This window comes from Falco punctatus (genome assembly GCF_963210335.1).
Source record: "Falco punctatus genome assembly, chromosome: 10".
Taxonomy (NCBI): Eukaryota; Metazoa; Chordata; class Aves; order Falconiformes; family Falconidae; genus Falco; species Falco punctatus.
This window is the reverse complement of record NC_137590.1, coordinates 7,920,139-7,941,559: the sequence shown is the minus strand read 5'-3', so window position 1 is coordinate 7,941,559 and position 21,421 is coordinate 7,920,139. Positions and strand designations below refer to the sequence as shown.

Here is a 21,421-nt window from a genome sequence, read left to right as displayed (position 1 = left end):
TTGCATTTGAGTTTTATGGGCTGTTAAATGCCCGAGAGTGCGCTGGTGTTTCAGAGCTCCCCGGGGAGCTCGCCGGGGTTGCTTTCCCCGGGGTTGCCTGCTGCGGCGAGGCAGAGGGAGCCCCGCGGAGCCGCGGCTGCCCCAGCCGGGGGGCTCGGCCTCTTTCCTTCAGCGCGCCCCCTCCCCGACCCCTGCGGGGAACCCGCCCGCGCGACGGCGCTCTGGAGGCGCCCTGCGTGCACCACGGAGCTTCCGCGCAGCCGCCCCGCCCGCCGCGGCCTTCCCTTAGTGCGCCCGCCCGCGCCGCGCCCTCAGAGCCGCACTTCCCGCGTTGCGTTGACGTGGTGCGAGGGGGCGGGGCTCCAGCGGCAGCGGTGCAAGATGGCGGCCACCACGGGTGCGGGTGAGCGGGCGCCGGGGCGGCGGGGCCGCGGGCCGGGGGGAGCCGGGCAGGGCCGCTCCTTGCTGTGGGGCAGCCGCGGCCCCCGCGGGCGGTGGCGTGGCGGGCGACGGGTGGCCGGGAGGCCTGGCTGGGTGTGTCGGGGCCGGAGGGGCGGCGGCGGGCGCTAGGCCGGGAGGCGCCCGGCGGAGGGGCGAGGGCGGCGGCGGCCGCGGCAGAGGGGGCGGCGGTGGGACCGGCCCGAGGGGCGCGGCCCGGAGGGGGGCCCCGCTGCCCGGCCGGGGGTCCGTGGAGCCGGGCCCCGCTCCTTTGCCGCGGCTCGGGGCCGGCGCCTCGCCGGGGGCTGCTGAGGCCTCGGTGGTGGGAGCGGCCCTGGCGGGGCGAGTCCGGCCCGGAGCGGGGCGCGGAGTCGGCCCGGGCCCCGCGGGACCCCCACCCCGGCTCGCTGCGGGCTGGCTCCGGGCAGCGGCGCGCTGAGCTGGGCTGTTGGGGCCGGGACCCCCTGCCCGGGGCCGGTCGGGCCCGCAGCCCCCGCTCGCTCCTCAGGCACGGCCGTGGGGCTGCCGCTGACAGCCGCCAGGCCGCCCTCCCGGGGCCGCCGTGCAGCCAGTGTGAGCGCGCTCCGCTGCTGCGCGTTCGGCCTGGCCCGCGTTCTCTGGCCTTAGCAGTTACTGAGCATCGACCGGGGTGCGTGGCGTGGGTGAAAGTAGCTGCTGAAAAGTCTTTTTCACTAATAATGTCTTCCTGTTAGATCGGGAGGATGTAACTACCTTGTCAGGGCACCTATCCTTCAAGAAGTTGGGGCGTTCTCCCCTTTAAAATGGCTCTTCACCTGACTTGGGTAGTTGAACAAATCCCATCATTGCATTTTTCATTACACGTTAAACAAAAATACAGAAACTAGATTTTAAATGTTGGTTGTTCTTTTTTTCCTGTGGACATCCTTTAATGAACTTTGACAGATTAAATAAATGAGTTTCACTTCTGTTTAGCCAGTTTCATTTTCCTGTTTTCATAAATCCATACAGGGTTTCAAATGTGCCACTCTAATACTCGTTTTCACATTGCTTCCTTGCAAGTTTAAATGTGAGATCACCAGAAGATTGCTCTCAAAGATATAACAATGTTATGGAATTCTTTTTTTACAGATAGGTCTCAATCAATGACTGCTTCCAACTTCTAAGAATAACTGCCACAATGCAGATAATTCATAGGAATCAAGTTTATAAAAACACTTAAAATGCAGTGGATGCTGTCCTGAGAATTAAGTTTTAGAGATCTCTGAACATATGTGACTGTGAGGTATTGGAACACTTGATTAAAATATACAAAAAATGTAGTGGACCCTTCTTTCCTCTCTTATGTCACGCTGTTCTGGCTACCATACTTTCTCAATGATTCTTTCAAGCTGCTGACTTATCATTTTGTATTTGGCTGGAAGAACAAGGCAAATATTTTTCCTTTTAAACCAGTGCAACTTTGTGATTTAATTGTCTGGGTGGTCACAGAGGGGTATGTGTGGAAGGGGACTTGGACTGCAGTGATAAAAGTCCAAAGCTAGTTCTACTCCCCAGCTTTCCTTTTGCAGCAGACAGTCTTTGTGATAAGCTGTTAAACCATCATCTGCTAGCCACATTGTGTCTTTTGGATTGCTTCCTGTTATTTCATGGATTTCTGAAAGCAGTCTCATTTCTTCAGTGCTGGAAGTGTCAAGCAATACACAGCCAGGTAGACGTGAGTAGGGACATCAGTTTCTGTGTCTACAGTGTGGGCATTTGACAAGCACTGCACTTCAGCTGCTCGTGAGATCCTGTGTACTTTGCTGCTGGCGGGGGGCAAAAATAGTGATGTATAAACATGTGTTACAGGAACACTGACCTTTTGCAGTAAACCCTAAATTCAGTCTTGGAGAACCTTCAGATACAGACCAGCAGCTTACGTTGATGGGAACTTTAAAGCTTTGTCCATCTGTAAATCATGGGCTGTCCTGCCAGCAGTGGTCTGCGTTTTCTTGTTGCATTAGTAAAGGATGGAGATTTTGCTCTTCTGATAAAGAGAACAACAGTGTCCAGGTACAGTAGTGGTGGTGGCACTGCAATGCAGTTTGTATGGTTCCTTCTTGACACTGCACTGAAGGCATTGCCTGGCACATACAAATAGAGCCTGGAAGGGATGGACACCTGTGCTCCACTACTGATTGATCTGCTGTGGGGCTTTGGGCAAGTAGCTTAGTATCTTTGCTCATATGTAAAACAGATTTTGATGTTGCTTGCTCTGTGGAATTTTAATGTATTCATCTTTGTTTATAAACCACTCGAATGCATATGCTACCTTGAGTTAATAGTGGTTCAGCAAAGGATCTTAAACAAAGGTTGACGACGAAAAATTCTCAGTCTTTCTTTAAAAGCAGCTACTGACCCAGAGGAAGGAGTGGTAGCAAATGTCCCTGTAACTTAGAAAAGTCATAGGACTGGTCCTGGGCATTGGACAGGTAAGCCTTATATTTGAATCAGAGAACCAGGTGAAATAATTAACAGGAGAAAACAACCCTCACCTGGAAGAAATGTTATGAAGGGTCCACCAGTATCGCTCGTATAGAACACAATTCTGCGTTGCTGACGATGTGGGTTTTGCGCACACACAGTTAATGTATGAATAAAATAGAAAAGTTGACTTTAATCATTCTAATAAGGCTTTTCACAGGAAACCACAAACACCCAAACCGAGCGTATGTCTGTCTGTCCTTCAGACTGAAATGTCATGCAGGAGCGCTCAGCTGGGTCGGGTACCCGTTCTAGCCAAGAAATCAAGGGTTCCTCAGAGGCTCACGTACTCTGTAATCCTGCAGGGAAGTTGGGCTGCATGGAGTCTGTGTTGCAGTTATAAGACTACGGGAGCTTGCTCCATGTTGCTCTCCTGCAGCCTCCAGTATTATAATGGGTCAAAATCCGACCATGTTGGCCTATGGAATCCTGTTTCTCTAACTTTCATCCTTGGAAGAGTTTAATGATCTCATTCAACCCCCTTTTCTCTCATGGGTCTGTTTAGGGAGTCTGTTGCAGGGCTGTGGTAGGCACTGGGTTTACCAACAGCTTGGAAGAACTGAGTAGTGAAATGATTTGCCCAGATTTAAGTTATTTGAAGTCAGAGGAATGTGAAGAACTACAGAAGGACAATTTGTTAGGTATACGGTCATGATAGTGCTGATATATGTGACTTAATCCTAACAGAGAGAAGAACACAGATCAGTTTTAGTACAGTATATTAAAAGAATACTTTTGTAATTGTTGGCGGGCCCATAATATCACTGTAAACTCAAAGATATGCTTGTGAAGAGCAAGTGAGATGTTACAATGAAGAAGAAACTGATTTGAAGGATACAGAAGGTGTACCCTGCCTCTGCAAATGGACTGTGATATCTCCTTCAGAGTGCACTGCATACAGTAGTTATCTCAAAATAAATATTGCCAGCCACCAAGTACTTTCTAAGTGTGTGAGTAAAATACTCAAGGGTAGGGAAAAAGTAATTGAAGACAAAATAGGAAGATAAATTATGCCCTCTTAAATAAGATGGGCTATAAGAACAGATTAAATAGCCGGTGCTAAAGGAGTTGTTTGCAGAGCTTCTTTGTGTATTGTAATGGAAGGATGCAGTAGATTAAAAGGGTAAATAGTACAAAACTTACAAGAAGATACTCAGTTGAATCTTTTCATGTATAATGATACAAATTACATAATATATTTGAAAAATGCCATTCTAGCTGAGAACTTAAAATGATTCATTAGGGTATTGTGCGTCCTGCCTCTGCTGCTCCCCACCTGTGCTTGTCAGCTCCGGTGCTAAAACTGGAGTCCTGGTACCAAACAGGTAACTGCCTTAGTCTGTCAGCGTGGCATCCTGCTCTTCAAAGCTTGTCTTAAAAATCAGTGAACCTACCTGTGCATTTACCTTTTGGTGGGTGGTGTGAATTTAAGAGAGCGTAGTGATATTTTGTGGGTAGAAGAGGCAGCTGTAGGAAAGCATCAGCTCTCAGTCACTAACAGCCATTTCAAAGAGGAAATGGTGGGGGCTTCCCTGGTGAGATTTAGTGTCAGGGTTTTGTCCAGGATGCTATTTCAGGATGACTTTGTTTTCTAGAGTAACTTCTAGCTCAGCTGGTAATGTTTAGCTTTTCAGATGAGATACAAGTCACAGAATGCATCTGATTTTAACTCTTCTGCTATTGGAAAGTTTTATTCGGCTTCAGACCTCAATGATACTGCCAGTGTGTCTCAGACAAATGTTTTAAAGTTACCTCTTCCCAAGTAACAACGCTTGTAGTATTGAAAGACAGAACCAGCATTCTAGCTTCACAGAATAGAAAACACTTCAGGTTGGTTCAAGTGCTCAGGAAGTTATTTTGCATCTGCAAAATGTCTCGGTACCTGTTTGCATTATCAGAGTGGAAGTCATGACTATAAAGACGATGCAAGAAATTTGAAGTTCCTGTTCCTGGAAGTTTTTTTGACAGTTGCTGAAAGCCTTTTATTCAGTTCTGAATATTCCATCACTTCAGAAACTCCATGTACCATTGTGACAAGGAATGATTTACTTATTTTTTACAGCTTTTTAGAATTCCAGTGCTGCAAGCGTAAGCTATCAAATTTTCAATAGTTGCAATCTCTGCAAAGAGATGATAAATATATTGGAAAAGATGTAATTACGGCTGAGTCAAATACACGAAAAAACCCAAGTAACAGAAGGGGCTTTAACATATTAGGCAACAGAGGTGTTTAAAGCTACTGGATTTCAGTTCACTTGAGTCACTGTAAATCAGAACCAGTACAGGATGCAGAGTTAAAGTTGGTTGAAGGGCTGGTTTGCTAAGTTGGCTGTTACTGGTGAAGATGTCAAGAAATCTTCAGCAAAAAGATGGTTCCTCTTTTTAGACCCCCTAATGAGTGCAGTGCATTTCCTGTGTGTTTTGCTGAGGTGTCCTGTGTGGTATATGTGTGCTTTAATCCTGAAGAGCAATGCTTGCAATTTGATTTCACTTTAGAAAGCAAAGAGAAGTGTATTCTTGATGTTTTTGTGAGAGGCGCGTATTTTGTTCTGCTGATGCTGATGAAGGAGATTCAAGAAGAGGATCTACTCTCAAAGGCGTACTGTCCACCTTCTTTCCCTGGTTTCACTGTGCTGTTTTCAGCAGGTTTCTGAATTTGGAATTGCTTTCATTACATGATAGGGGAAAATTGAAAGATTAAAAAGTATGGTTGGTCAGGAAGTGTTGGTTTTAACTTGATAAAAACTTACTGCGTTCTTCACGTGAATGTAAATTTCAAATGAGAAAAATCTCTGACTGGTAAAATTACTCTTAAAACTATCATAAGAGACATTCAGTTGTGTACGTGTGTATCTTTAGTAGTGCTGTGGTAGAAAGTGAATCTGAGAGTGTTTTAAGCTCTTTTAAAGGCCAAGTAGGCATTTAAGTGTCTTCCAGGAATACTTCTGTTCTTTCCTAGTGCAGAACCTTCCTGAATGTGATTCTGACCAGACATCGTCAAACTCCTTTTGTCCTCATTTCAGCTTGCTGTTCTCTCAGTCTTTCAACTCATTGCTTAGGAAACAGCTGGGTTGTGAGGTGCCGTGGTAGTGAAGGCTCATTGGTGCCAGTCTGCCTGGCAGCACTGGTGTGATGTGAAGTTTTTGACAAGGAGAACGGAAGGTCCTAATTCTGTTTGAAGGCTGAAGAGGATGTCACCCCAAACCTAGCAGCTCCTTCCTGCAACTTTAAACTCTATAAAGTACACATCCTGACTTTCTGGAAAACTCAGTCTGTAGTTCAGTTTTGTTCTCTAGTTGGACATCAAAATATTTCATGAACCTTTTGTAACTGGTGAACTAGTGGGCAGGGTTGAGGCTTCACAAATGCACGTTTACTAAAAGATGAACTTTGAGAAAGACTTTACAAACCTCTGTCATTGGAGATCTTACCTTGTCAGTACAGTTACAATTTAGTTTTCATAGATTTGGTGTTGTCATTAATAGTAAACACCTCCTTTTGCTCTGAAGTGTTTTTTCAGTTCCATTTCCTTGCAGTCAGACCAGCTGCAAGTGCAGCAATTATTTGGATATTATTGTATTTTTGTATCAAATGAAGCTGCTGGTCGAGAGTCTTCTTGAACAGTAGTGAAGGCTAGATTGAAGTGCATAACTGAAAGTACTTTCAACAACGTGATTACTTTTTAATTGCTTCTTGCTTTGTTTAGGTTTTCTTGTGTTAAATGAAGGACTTTTAGAAAAACAGGTTGGTTTGGTTACTGCCTTGGAAGTCTCCATTGCTACACTGACAAGATTGTGCAAGGTATTTATTGGGGGGGTGGGAGGACGATACAGAGTTGACTCATGGTTGTGTCAGCTGGCGCAGGACATTTCCTAACTGTGAATCTGCCATGGTTTATCCATGGAGGTTGTTTGGCAAATACTGTGTACGCCTAGAACAGATCAGATCACTTTCTAGGAATCTTGGTGGACAGCAAACACGGGGATATGTTTGTGTACAACCACAAGTGATAATGTTTGTGTGGTTTCTGAGGTTCGGGTCCCAGCAGGATGTGGTAGCTGACCGTGAGTGCTCCAGGCCTTTACGAATGAAGAGGAGACAAGGTTGGTTTAGTGGCTTCAGGATTGGCTTAATGGCTTTGTGCGTCTTTCCAGGCTGATCAGAAGGGTAAATCTGGTCTTTTATTCTTCCTTGCTTAAGGGCAAGTTATTTAGAAATTATTTAAAGCATTTATGATCATATGGCCATAGTCTTTTATTTATCTATATATGCGTGTGTGTGCTCTTCTTCCTGTAGAATCTCCTGAGAGTGTGTCAGGGAGGGAGCTGAATTACCATCTTAGATGTGACTCTGAACTTGCCTTCTGTAGGGGCTGAGATGCTGGTCTTCCGTGTTACACCTCTGACCTTTAGCATAGGGATAAAACATTTTAGAAGGCAACGAAGTTGTGGGACAAGGTAGTTTGTTGTACAGTGACAAAAAATCTCCCATGATCATTTTATTTTCTGTGAAGTGCATAAAAAATCTACTTCACAGAGTACTACTAGAGTAGTGCTCACAGGTGAGCAGTTGTTGTGGAAATAATAATCATTTGTGTTAACTTTTTCCGTGTGATAGGAGCCAGTGCATGATGTGACTAGCTAGCTCTCTGTAGACCTCGGACTTGTCAGAGAACACTCAAATCCTGTGTGACTCTCTTATGGCTCTGATTCATGCTGAATCAGGGCAGCTGTATCTGGGGAGAGCCTGGAAGTGAAGTTGCCTTCTCTTCCTGTAAGGCTGTAAAGCCAAGCCTGGCTCTGGTTAGCGAATGTCAGAATTAAGGCTGCCTTTCAGCCTTGGTTGTGGCCTTCTCAAATGTATATGTGATGATGTAATTTTTAATTACACGATCACTTAGTTTTCTTCACAGAGGATTCCTACCTCACTCGGTGAACAGAATATGTGATGCTCGGGAAACAGGGGTATACAGCAATATTTTTAGTTTCCTTCTTTGGCGCATGGCATGTATATGTTTAACATAAAGCTGATTCCTTCTAGGATATTTGTTTTGGTCTAAGTAAATATCAGTAAATTATCTTTGCACCACTGATACATATGAAGTGGTATTGTCAAGCACTGAAGTACAGAGACTGAGATGATGCTTGATGTGGTTCAGAAGAGAGAGTATTTTTTGGCAACAGTACACCTTCGAGGCAGGTCTTCTGCTGGCTTCAGCTTCTTTGAGCTGGGAGAGGCTCAGGTTGGGTTTTCTAATAATAGCCACAGACGGTTTCCTTCGCAGCATCACCTGCGTTGTCAAAAGAGCTGCTGTGTCAGACCATGGGGTGGAGTTCACCCTCCAGAAAGACCTTTTGTTCGTCCTTCCCTGGCCATTTCTTCCCTGGGCTGAAGCCCAGGCAGCAGTTTCAGGCATTACGTACCCGTGAGTCATTCCCCATCACCAGCTTTCCCATGCATCCGCTGCAGCAAAAAAATGTGAAATAGGTTGTGTGTGTGTGTGTGTAAGTAAAGGCAGCACCTTGTCCTTCAACTCATACTCCATCTGTTTCTCTTGTCCCCTGTGCTGGAACTAGATTGCTCTCTTCTCTGCCTCCCGTAACTACTGCTTGGAGAGCATTGGGAATATAATTAAAAATGGGGTGGCTGATCTGTTGTGATTCAGGTGTGAACTGCATACCTGAACCTTCATATGCCTGCAGTACACAAGATATATATACTTCATGCTTCTAAGGTGTTCAGAGAGGGGAAACGCTGGGAATTTTTGGTGCAGGGGAAGTGGCAGTGGTCCCCAAGAGCCCCAAATCCTTGGTGGTAACAGGGGCTCAGTTAATCTTATGGCACTGACTCATTTCTTTTCACAGCCAAAGATTTGTATTACTCAGCAGCCATAGTAACAGCACGGTCTCGCTGGGAGTTGAAGGTGTAGATATGGCCTGGAGTTGTATTTGAGTCGTGCTCAGCAGCCCCCGTATGTGTGGTTTGGTATAGCCAGTGCAGGTCTGTCGTCTTCTGACACTGCTTTTCTGATTCCAGGTTTCTCTTTTGTACTATTGCTACAGCTGTGTTATTAAATCATGTTTCCCCAGAATATTCTTGATCGTGGTGATGTGTGTCAAAATGGCCAACAAACTAATTCCTTTCGTAATTTTGTTTTTTGGGTTCTGCTGTGCTTCCTTTTTAGTGAATGAAATTTGGGCAACTCTGATTCCACAGCAAAATAATCACTGACACTTAGTTTCTTTAGGTCATTAATATATTTTAAAGGGATTTTAAAGCTACTGGAGTTATTCCATTTCAAGCACTGCTACATTTCACAATGCCTTAGATCCTCTATTTCCCACATTGGCAAGCAGCTACAGAGGGGATTTTTAAAGCCCTTGATCCCTTTCTTATGTCCTCAGAGTTTGGTGTCCCAGCCATGCTGGAAGCGCTGGCTTCTGACCGAGAAGTTTTCTGGGTTCACTTTATACACTGAAAGGTTGATTTACCGTTCTCTTCCTGCTGTACTAAATAAGTGATAGTGAAGAAGAGGATTCATTATAGTTTTCTAGTTTTACGTGCTGTTGAATAGTTAACTTCATACTATGGGGTGGGGAGGTAACTCCAAACCCCAAATCCAACCTTTCTGTATGTCAGGCAAAAATAACTATTAACTATATCCTGGCAATAATTTTGTTGCTGTTGGAGAGAGCTGTGCTTCACAGGGGTACCTGGAAGGATGTGGTGCGTTGACCCTGGCCGGATGCCAGGTGCCCACCAGAGCTGCTCTCACTCCCCTCCGCAGCTGCACAGGGGAGAGAAAGTACAACAAAAGGCTGGTGGGTTGAGATGAGGACAAGGAGAGATCACTCAGCAATTACCATCACGGGCAAAACAGACTCAGCTTGGGGAGAATTAATTTATTATCAATCAGGTTGGAGTAGGGTGATGAGAAAAGAAACCCTAGATCTTAGAACACCTTCCTCCTGCCTCTCCTTTCTTTCCAGGCTTAATTTCGTTCCCGATTTCTCTACCTCCTCCCCCTGAGTGGTACAGGGGGACAGGGAATGGGGCTGTGGTCAGTTAATTACACATCTTCCTCCTCCTCAGTGGGAGGACTCCTGCCCCTGCTCCAGTGTGGTATCCCTCCCACGGGAGACAGTCCTCCACAAGCTTCTCCAACTTGAGTCCTCCCCCCAGGCTGCAGTTCTTCCTGAACTGCTCTGGCCTTGGGTCCCTTCCGTGGGGTGCAGTCCTTCAGGGACAGACTGCTCCCACCTGGGTCCCTGCGGGGCCACAACCCTGCCAGGAGCCGGCTCCAGTGGGGGCTGCCCACGGGTCACGGCTCCTTCGGGCACCCCCTGCTCTGGTGTGGGCTGCGGGGGGGGATCTGCTCCCCCGTGGGCTCCACGGGCTGGGGGCACGGCCTGCCCCACCGTGGGCTTCACCAGGGGCTGCTGGGGAATCGCTGCTCCGGTGCCTGGAGCACCTCCTCCCCTCTGCTGACCTGGTGTTCACAGAGCTGTTTTCTCTCACGTGTTCTCACTCCTTTCTTCTGGCTGCTGCTGGTGTTGTGCAGGGTTTTTCTCCTTTATTAAACATGTTATCCCAGAGCTGCTAGCACCATCGGTGGTGGGCTCAGCCTTGGCCAGCAACAGGTCCGACCACCTTGGAGCCGGCTGGTACGGGCTTTGTCAGACATGGGGGAAGCTTCTAGCAGCTTCTCACAGACGCCACCCCTGTAGCCCCCCTGCTACCAAAACCTTGCCATGCAAACCCGATACGAAGGAGAAGTGGTGGCCTAGAGTGCACTTAACATTTTGTGATGACCGAGGTACAGATACCTCGAAGAAGAATGGGTGATTAAGTCCCCTGTGGCCTGGGTTCAAGATCTTCCTTTGCCATGGACTTAATGGGTTTAATGGGTGACCTTGGATATGTCACCTAAGTTCTCTGTGCTGTTGTTTTCCATTAAAGTAATGGGGATAAGAAAATTTTCTTGTTTTGCTGTGCTTTTTGATGATCAATGTGCCAGCAATTAAGAAGGGCTGAAATTCCTTGGTGGTGGAGGTCATAAGTACAAAAGATGCCATTGCTGCTGCCAAAGCCCACTTAAATTAACTTCAGATTAACCTGCTAATGTTATGGAAGAGTTTTATTTACTTTGAATGGTATTTTTAAAAGCTCCGAGTGAGTTGAGTGGTGTCAAGCCTCTCATGGTGTCGTTTTGTAGAATCTTCAAAATTTTTATATATAAATCATATAGGCGAGTGCTAATTAGAGCTCTGTAATACTGTGTGTATTTCTGAGTGGACAGATTTCCTGTCACTTTACTGCCTGCCCTAATATCTGACCTGTCAGCCTTCTAGCATGTTTCATTGTGGATACCTTGATTTTGCTTCTAAAATCCAAACTAAATATGGATATATCTTTTTCATAGTGTTGAAATATTGTCATTCGAAAAACAGTGATATTTGTATGTTTTTATGCAAAATGTTTTCTGAAGAAAGACCAAAAGTGTCAGTGAAATTAGCTTTATTTGTTTATTGGATTTCTCAACTCGAAATATTTGTCTGATTGTTTTCAGGAGTAAAAGTTCCTCGTAATTTTCGTCTGTTGGAAGAACTTGAAGAAGGGCAGAAAGGAGTAGGTGATGGAACAGTTAGCTGGGGCCTTGAAGATGACGAAGATATGACACTTACAAGATGGACAGGAATGATTATTGGGCCTCCAAGAGTAAGTATCTACTTAAATATTAAAATAGTACCGTTAATTTTTTCTTCTTCACCCTTTTCTTCTCTCAATCTAACCACTGGAGCAGAAAACAAACAGAACACAATGAGTGAAAAAACACTTCAGCAAGTGATTTATGTTGAAGGTTCAAGTTCCATGTAATAATGGGTTTCACATATCTGTATCTTTTTTGCTTATAATTCGGAATATTTTTAGTGCCTTTCTCTTGTTAGTTCTGTTACATGTCTGCTTTATATTTACAGATTCATTAAGGCATAACTTTTGAGATTTCAGGATTCTAGTACTCTTGAATACAGCAAGGTTTAAAATCCTTCGGCTAGTGAGATTACATATGGAGCTAATGTAGGTAAAACAGACGTTTTGTTCAGTACTGCTGGTCTTTCTGCTGTTTCTTGTTGAGTTTATGGGTTGTTTTTTATTGCAGCAGTACTGACTTGCTCTTGTAGAGTTTCAGCTAACTCGGGAAACTCAAATTTTAATGAATTCTATTTCTCTGAATGTTCTTTCCTAGAGTAGCTTCTTATATTGCTACTGATCTTTGTGGCAGTATTGTTGTGTTCTGCCTCTCCTCCCCCCAAACCCTACTAAACTGTGAATCTCCACTCTGGTAGTGAACTTGATGATCTAATTGTGCGTTGTGTGTATGTATGTATCCTAAAATCAAAACTGTCTCCAGTTTCACTGTGTGTATCTGTTCTGTTTCCTTAACATCCTTACCATGAAGTGCAAGTAGCTGATTCTCCTGCCTGCAGTAGCAGGTGTTGTCTTCAGTACCTGGCCCAGTATCACTTCTCAATAGTTCCAGTGTTCTCAATCTGTTATATGGAAGCCTTTACAGACCTTTAATCATGCTACTGCCCTGTGCGTTCCCATTCTGTCAGTTGCCTTTTCTGACATACAATGAGGTTTTGCAAGAATTTATATTTTGACATTGCACATGCAGTATTTTCTATCTCATCTAGAAGTGTTGTTTACCTTTTGTCTGCCGTTGTTAACATCTTCCCGTTTATGATCATTTTGTTTGTTTATGATATGCCAAAATCATTTTCTAGAACAGCATTTGATTTTATAACATTAGGAGGGTGTTAATGACACTGCATTAAGACTGTGAAGAAAGCTCACTGTGTGCATACACTTCGTGGAAAATTTAAGCAACCTTGAAATCTAATTTAGAAAATTAAATAGAAACTGAAATGTGCAAACAGGCATGTGCTGACTTGTCAGCAGTGATAGAAATTTGTTGTTCATGTCATACCGCTAACCAGGGCTAGAGGACTATCACGGAAGATGATTCAACTGTACCTCTTTTGTCTTTCTGACACAGTTATGAATACAGATTTTTTTCCAAAAATGTCTTGACTTCTTTTAAGCTTATTGCCTGAAAGCAACAGGCTGTGTTGAGAGAGATTCTGGGAACTTTGTCATTCTTGTTTGCTAAGTGGCTGTCCTGCTTTTAGCACTGTTCATACTCAGTGATATTATTATGAATTCTTTTTCTTGGTAGAATGTGGAAATCCTGGCACTGGAAAAAATTTTGAAATCCTATTTCATTCTGGGTGGAAAGCAGTCATGCTTGTAGCAGGTGGAATAATCTTATGTTGGGCATTCAGGAGGGAAAAATGAACCATGATGCAGTTAGATACGTGCTGCTGCTCTGAGTGTCCCTGCTACCATACATGGAAGCACGCTTCTCCTTCCCAGACTTTGTGCGGATGGTTTCGCAGCCAGTGATTCATCTTGTTTATACAAGCTATTTAAAAACAGTGGCACTGTCAAAACTTCAGCTTTATCTGCACATATTTTATATTGGCTATAGACATGTGCACAGTCAAGGCTTTTCATTCACTGGTCTTACTGTGGTGCAGTTATTTGCAAAGACCCTGAAAACCTGCACGAACCTCTGGGCTGTGAATTGCCCTGTGCGCGAGCCTCGCTCAGGGACTCGGACAGGAGGCCTGGGCAGGCTGAGCAGAGCTGATGGATGACTTTTCTTCCGCAAAACTTTGTGACAGCGTTTAGTTTGTCACCGGCCAGCGCTGGCCAGCTGCTGGTCCCACCATGGGTGGCTGCAGGCTGGCTTAAAGCCGCTTTGTTTGCATAGATGGGAAGCAGCTGAATCAGGAAGTCTATTCTTATATTTTTGGTAGTGGTTTGCATCAAAATGCTCCTTAGTATTAAGGGTAATATTAAAATGTTAAGGGTCATAACAGGCCCTCAAAAGGGATTGCGCGGAGTTTTATATTGAGAAGTTTTTGGACTTTGGGCAACTGTTCTTAAGGTCCTGGTGAGGACATTGTGCTTTGCTGCTACAGGTGAGCAGGAGCTGCTGGCTGCTTGTTGGCTTCTGCGCTCACACATTCACCTGGATTTTTGCTCATGGTCACTGTCTCGTGAGTTTAATGTTCACTGCATTGTTGAAGGCAGGAAATTGTGTCAGAAGCTCTAAATCTGGAGAGCTTGTCTGCCTAAACTTCCCCATGGTGATCCTGTTCCTGTTGTGCATTTCTGCCAGCTGCCTGCATTGCCCAACTTAGCTGGAGCTGTGTGCCAGGCTACACCAGATCATCACATCAAAAATAGTTATTCTCAGAATGCAGAATAACATTAACTGGTTTGTTTCTTTTAATGTTAAATATTGAAGAATCATTGTAGCCTTGTTACATTTGTCTCTCGCCTATACCGATTGATGGGTTAGTTAAAAACTCATGATCCAGGATTTCTGTTAGCTGTGAAGTCTTAAGTGTTACTGCTGTGGAAACAGAGTGATACTGCTGCTTGCCATCAGGATGTACTTTGCAATGTGGTGAATCTTGGAACATTCCCCTTTCCCAGAACGGCCACGTGGTTTATGACCAAAGACTATTTTTCAAGTGCATTTCTAGGACAGGCTGACTTTAGATAGTTACCTAAGCTAAAGCTGTGGCTTCAGTTTCAAGGTAGAGTGTCTGATTAGTAAACTGATAAAACAAAGGTACTGTGTAAAGAGTGGTTGAAAAGTAAGTATCTGAGCTCTACATTGATTAAAAAAAAACATCATTTCAGTTGGTGAATGGAAAGCGATGCCAGTTTCCTTTCTTACATGAAAATTCGATGCTTAAAAGACCAGTAGAATTCATTACCCTGAAGAGGTAACATTTGATACTCTGAATGTTATAAAATGAACTTAAAACAGAGGTAGCCAGCACAGTCTAAGTGGCTGCCTTTATGTTTCGTTGTTTACGTGTCCCTAAATTAACCACTGTTTTAACCTAATGCTTATTGAACCGCCTGATGTAATTGTTTCCCCCTTTCTTTTCCCCTCAGACAATTTATGAAAACAGAATATACAGCCTTAAAATAGAATGTGGGCCTAAGTATCCAGAAGCACCTCCATTTGTAAGATTTGTAACAAAAATTAATATGAATGGAGTAAATAGTTCTAATGGAGTGGTAAGTTTTTGGGTTTGGGTCATTTTAATGTGGTTTTCATGTGCAACTTTGAATTAATGTTTTGTTTATACTTGCAACTTGCTTAATTATTGCTTGCTGGTGCCATTTGCTCTGAGGAGAAGGGAGGGGGGGTAGAAGGGAAGTACACAGCCAAGTGTGTTCTGAAATTAAAATGTAGAACTGATTTTTTTTTTTTTCCTGCCCTTTTGCCACTCAAATAGTTGCATCATGCGGGGATTTATTACGCTTTTAGGAAACCATTTGCTTGCTTTTGCTTTCTTTGGTTTCTCCCACTCCAAGGTTTTTTGTAGGATCTTTAGTTGGAGGGTGTGGGAGGGAGTTAAGTGTATCAAACGTATCGATTCTGACAGGAGTGGTCTTTTTGTCTATTTTAGGTGGACCCCAGAGCCATATCAGTCCTAGCAAAATGGCAGAATTCTTATAGTATCAAAGTTGTTCTGCAAGAGCTTCGACGTCTAATGATGTCTAAAGAAAATATGAAACTTCCTCAGCCACCTGAAGGACAATGTTACAGCAATTAATTAAAAAAAAAAAATGCCCCCCTTATTCAATTTAAGCTGTCTTCATTTTCCACAGTAGTAAATTTTCTAGATGCATCTTGTAGACCTCAAAATACTGGAAAGGAAGTTCCCATTCAAAGGAAGTTTTTCTTGAGATACTGTAAATGATACTAATTTTTTTTTTTTTCATTTGAAATATAAGTTGTGCTATAACAAATAATCCTGTCGTGTAACCACTGTCCACATAGCTGAACTTCTGGTATCAGGAAAAGTCTATTTAAATTTATTACTGTCAAGACCAGTGTGGCACATCTAACTTAACTGTGAAAGCATACATCCCACAATCACCTTGCTGTGTGTCTGGCCTGGGTTGTTTTTTTTTTTTTTTCTTTTTTTGTCTTTTGCAATAGAGTCGAAGCTCAGGGCTATTTATTAGAGTAGACACAAAGGTTTTTTGCTTCCAGTACTACACTGGGCTTTATGGACTACTAATGGGGATGTGTGCTAACCTCAGTCATCCCTCCCTTTGTGCTATCTCTAGTAAAGGCTGAATGTGACTGTGGTTGTTTTGGGGGTTTTTAATTATTTTTTTTTAAATGCCCTGATAATTTGGGGCAAGCTTTCCTTCTTCCCTTTGGCCAAGGCATAGATTGTATATCTCTTCCTGGTCCCCTTCACTAGTGATGTGGGCTTTGGGTGAGGGATTCAGGGTTCTTTTAATCTCTTCCCTCTTCCCCTCTTTTTAGCAGGGGGTGCTGCTTTCTTTTTGCCCCTCTTTGTGACTCTTCTCACCCCTGGCAAGGGTGAGCGTTGGGGCAATAACTTGACCTGTTCCCTCCTGCTTATCGTTTTGGTTTTGCAACAAATTTAGTCTTCACCAGCCTGGGAAACAAGAGTATCTGTTCTGCTCGCAAACTTGGATTTTCCCTGTCCCTCCAGCACTGCTGCCACACCACCAAGCTGACCACGGCTGATGTTATTAGATAGGCTTTTGACATGGTGAAAAGAGCAGTAATTTACCAGGATTGCTGAAATCTTCTGCTGCCAAACTTTTAACGGGGAAACTCTGCACATAGAGATTCTGAACACACGCTCCAGCTCAAATAGTTGTATTTTGGTGCTTTGGATTGACCCAAGAATGTTAATTAACAAAATGTTGCACTTCTGTTTGGCCCTTCTAAAGATGTGACGACTACAGACAAATCGAATCAATGTAGTAGATTTTATTAGGATTCTGTAAGTCTTAGAAGAGAAATCTCTTCAGTGAAGATTTTGGGGAAGCGGTGCATACAGCAGATCTAAGGACCTTTATTGGCTTTGCATCCTGGCAAATCACTGCCTTTTCTGGTTTACTGTTTCAGACCACTAACTGCTGAAATGTGGATGCAAGCTTACATACAACCAACCTAGTGTGTCCTAAGTTTTATGAAAAATTCAGTGTTTGTGTAAAAAAAAAAAAAAAAAAAGAAAAAAAAAAGAAAAAAAGGAAAAAAAAAGAAAAGAGTAAAAATAAATACATTTTAAAGCAGCAGCTATCAAGTCAATGAACAATTGATGTTTCCATTAACTCTTTTGAGGAAAATATTAGTTGTAAGGATTTAACATCCTCTGTAATTAAAGTTTAACATAACAGTATTCCATAAGCAGCCTTTTTATTGTATCAGACCATTGCCTGATTTTAATATAATAAAAAGTGTGCATTAATATTAGAAGGCTTTAATTGTATTTATGTTTAGAATTTTGATCCCTTATGGAATTCTTGATTTGTTGGAAGTATCTTCCTACAGATCACATTATGTAAACTGGTGGTGAAAGGCAATTGTCTTTATCCAGCTGCTGCTGCTGTGCCAAGGAGAATCTTTAGTTTTAGTTTAAACTTCAGACTCCGTAGACCTGGTAGTTGGTAACGTTACATGATGCTAAGAAACTGCTGAAAGGAATTTCCAGATACACATGCTGTCTGAAGGTACTCTGTCATTGCTGTGACCTTTACGTGCTGCAGTCCTGAGAAAAATCAAATCCCCATACAGCTTCATGTTACGCTGTTTGTCAGGTTCAAGGAAAACTTCACAACCTGAAATTTTACCTGTTTTCGCTCAAATAGTGACATGTAAAAAGGTGACCTTCTCTCCAAATCTGGATAAAACCAGGGATGTGAAATTCTGGCCTTTTCCAAGCGTAAAGCATCTCTGCTTCAAAGGATTGCCAGAAGGTACTCGTCGTGCATTCACTTTAATGTTGTGGTGAAATGAGGTTCTTCCTGGGTTAGGAATAAAAAGGGAATGACCTTTTGTGACACTTTGTGAAACTTGCTGCTGGCTTCTAGCCTGGAATACTGCGCAGTCCTTTAGTAGCTCAGAGGGTATCTGTGAAGACAACGGGACTAATGTTTTGTCGGCATCGTGTGTGTTTGTGTGTTTATTTAAAATAGCTTGGTATCTTAAAGATGTTAAATGGGGATCAGAACAATGCTTGATAATTATAGCGTGCTGCTCGATTATCTCTGTTTTGCAGAGCTGTTGTAAGAGTGCCCTTGCCCTGTTTGGGAAGATACGGTTGGCGCATGTTTGGTTTCTCCCTCAACCTTCAAACTTCAAGTAACGATCTTAAAACCTTGGAAACTGTCTGGTTTGCTGTGCAAGTTGTACGGGTTAGAGTGTTCCACCCTGACCTGGGCCATGCCTCGCCGGGAGCTGTGCTGGCAAGAGCCGTGTGTTAACAACATTTGCCATATGAGGTTGGGTGGTGCTTAAAAAAACAAAAAAGGGGGTTCACTGTCAATTTTCTCACCTAGGGGTTGCACCCTTTGAACTTGTCAGTGCTCCAAGCGCACTGCTGTGCCACCCTCAGCCGAGTAGGAGTGGTACGGAAAAATAATGCCCCAAGAGTCAACTGTCATTGAATGTACGTGTTGTAGCTTTGTCAGCGTATGCGACCTACCAACTACGTAGTGGAAGAGGCCGGTCATCCTGCAGCCTGGTTGCTTGCTCATGCTTTAGAAATGAGGTGGGGAAGCTGCGTCTTACCTGTGTTTATCCGAACTCTGGCATGGAAAGGCCAAGTGTTTAGTTGATCTCTGCTGATCCTCAGTTTATGTCCTGAACCAGCGTCTCTTAAGAGAAAGAGATGGAAGGATAATAAATAAATAAGTGGATTGGCCATGTATGGAGGGATAATAAATAAACAGGTGGATTGGCCGTGTATGGAGGGATAATAAATAAACAGGTGGATTGGCCAACGCTGCTGCTTGGAGCAGGTGCTGCTGGAGGGGCTGAAGCAGCACTCCAGGAGCAGACTGGTTTGAGCAGGAGATCAGCATGCAGAGGGTCTGGGAGCCGTCCTTTCGCTGGGCACTTCCAGTAACGACCCTCGCCCGCGGGGCTTCCCGTGGCTGTGGCGCCGGCCCCGCCGGCAGCCCGGGACGGCAGGGGGCGCTAGCGAGCTTCGCACGGCTCGGGGCTGGCTCGGGTGCGAGCGCTGCTCGATGTAAACGCGCGGCCCTCTTGGGGGAACCGCTTTTCGTATTTATCCGGAATCAATTTCAATTTTAAAAGCCTGATCGTCGTGACTTTCTCACTGTACAGGCATTAACTTGCAGGGGGGAAAACCAGCACTGCAGTGAGATTTTAACTGTTAATAAAGACTAATTGTTGTTTGCTTCATTGTAATTAAGCTCTGTGTGTGTGTGTAGGGAGCGTATGCTTAAGTACACCTTTTCTGTACCGTTACAGCTGCTTGCGGTGCTTCGGATTCAAAATTTTAAGTTTCTTCCACTGTCATTAGAGTGATAACTTTTTTAAGCCAAAAGCATCACTGGCTGCTCTGTGGGACGCCGGTGCTGCCTGTGGTTTGCCGTGGAGTCATACAAGGAGGCAGGGCAGGAGGAGCAGGCGGTGAGCGTGGCCATGCCCGTGGCTCTCGTGGGTGGACAGCCTGACCAAGGGCCGGGCTGCTCCGAGGGCTTTATCTTAGTGCTGCTTCAGAGCCGGGACACCAGAGCTCGCTGTGGCACGGCCATGGCAGATAAAACGCAGAGGAGCAGTGTTAACTTACGTCAGTTTTAAGAAGGGAAGCAAACCCAACAGAGATATGCAGCGGGACATGCTGTTACTCTTTTGCCAAATACCAGCCTTTGCAGCATCTTGCCAGAATTGTAGGAGCTATTTGCGGCTTACCTTGCTGCTTGTGGGAACCGGCCGTTAGGCGTTTGAGGTCGGTGCTTTACCTACAGGACAGTGTTTCCTACATCAAGAAACGGCACACTGAATTCTGTGTATTTTCCAAGCTGGCACCAGCTTACACTGAAACAAGGGAGTTCCAGTTCTGCACGTACCTGTAAATGTTTCTGCTTCAGGCTCTAGCTACCTCGAGCTGAAAGAAGGCGAAGAGAATTTGATGGTGATATTCTTAATATCTAAATTGCTTTACATATTATTTTGTATCTGAGAAGCTTTTTCTGATGGCTTAGAGTTTTCTGAAGGCAATAGAAATTGCCATGTTGCATTAATCTTTGGCTTAGGGTGCTTTCCAACAGCAGGCTAACCTGGCTGTGGGCAAAGATTCTGGTCCCTTAGTAGCTTCTCGTTTTCTCTGGTCTTACTTTAGCAGATTGCTGGAGAATGTGCTTAACTTTGACGCCTGTGAAGAGCCCCAGTGAAGTCAAATTTGTTAGGTGAATACTTAAGTGCTTTGATGGACCAGAGCCAGCATGTTCAGCCTCTGCTAGGAAACAGGCTTTTTTAGCCTTTATTGAGCGTCTTCTTCCTCGTCCTCCCTTCTTGGTGCTGCGTCCTCGGTGCTTGTGCCTTTACATTTTCCCAATTGTCTCCCACATTTGCTGTAACAAAAAAGCAAAGAGCAGAAGATGATGTGGAAGATAAGATTAGCTAGATTCTCATGATTTTATATGTCAAGCATCTTGTCGCCTTTTCCATCCTTATCTCCTTTTAAATAAAGCCTACAAAGGGTTTTCAGAAATGTGGGTCCTGTCCTGATTTTCTGCCTCTTGAGCCAGGTTGTTGGTGGCTTTGCCCTGACATGTCTAGAAAGCCCTGTGGTACCTTGAGGGGTAATAGGAGGGGACAAAAGTGACAAATGCTCTGTCTGTAAGTCCCCCCCATCTCTGTTGCTCAATATCTGCTCTTTTATGTTGTCTTATTTCATTAGCTCTCCACTCACCAAATAATGTTTCAGGATAGCCAAAGCTGAAGTTACTTTTGGAAAAAAGAACAACCAAACAAAAAACAAGCAGGAGTTTTGGAAAGAAAAGGGAAGCAAACTTTTGAGCTGTCTTCATCAGAAATGATGAGTCTGTTTTCCCTTCTACTTGCTCTTTTTATAGAGCTGCTCTAAAACCGCGTGTTCGTAATTGGCCTGATAGCAGTCTCCAGATCTGTGGAGGACAGGATTTTTGTTTGCTGTCCGGTGGAGGCTTTCTGGGGCAGGTAGGTGCTTATTTGCTCGGAGTAAGTGCAGGCAGAGGAAAGATAGAGCAGAGGGGAGGTTGGAGGGCTGGCGGCACTGATCCTGTGCACACTCAGGCCAGGGCAGGCTAATGGAACGGGTGTTTCTGTGGGCTGGCAAACAGCTGCTTTCTCTCCCCTCAAGGCAGGGGGAGCGCGTGCAGTCACAGACCTTCAGGAGTATTCCTGGGAATTAGGAGTACAGCCTAATTACAGCTGTTTGCGATCGTCGAGACTCGGATGCTGTGTAAACGGGATCGGGATGTACACCGGCTGTATGTGTCGTCCCAGAGCGGTGAGTGGGACTTGAGAAACAAGCGTAGCAGAGCG

The 21,421-nt window shown here is 44.5% G+C and overlaps 1 protein-coding gene across 2 annotated transcripts; it reads left to right on the top strand.

The window, feature by feature from the left end:
- The first annotated feature begins 274 nt into the window (after positions 1–274).
- Positions 275–15,680, top strand: LOC308070711 (ubiquitin-conjugating enzyme E2 variant 1). Of its 2 annotated transcripts, none has more exons than XM_080405138.1 (4): positions 275–403; positions 11,513–11,661; positions 14,983–15,108; positions 15,504–15,680. In XM_080405138.1, exons 1-4 carry the CDS (start codon positions 382–384, stop codon positions 15,648–15,650), a joined length of 444 nt encoding a protein of 147 aa, XP_080261264.1. In that variant the 5' UTR covers positions 275–381; the 3' UTR covers positions 15,651–15,680. The 2 variants fall into 2 exon arrangements, with proteins under 2 accessions (XP_080261264.1, XP_080261265.1); XM_080405139.1 differs by having other exon boundaries at positions 289–397.
- Positions 15,681–21,421: the final 5,741 nt, after the last annotated feature.

Excerpts from the sequence above, each read along its gene's own strand:
- LOC308070711 (XM_080405138.1), top strand. The coding sequence starts at position 382 with ATGGCGGCCACCACGGGTGCGG. Across the intron at positions 404-11,512 it reads GGCGGCCACCACGGGTGCGG|GAGTAAAAGTTCCTCGTAAT; the intron begins GTGAGCGGGCGC and ends GATTGTTTTCAG. Across the intron at positions 15,109-15,503 it reads TAAATAGTTCTAATGGAGTG|GTGGACCCCAGAGCCATATC; the intron begins GTAAGTTTTTGG and ends TGTCTATTTTAG.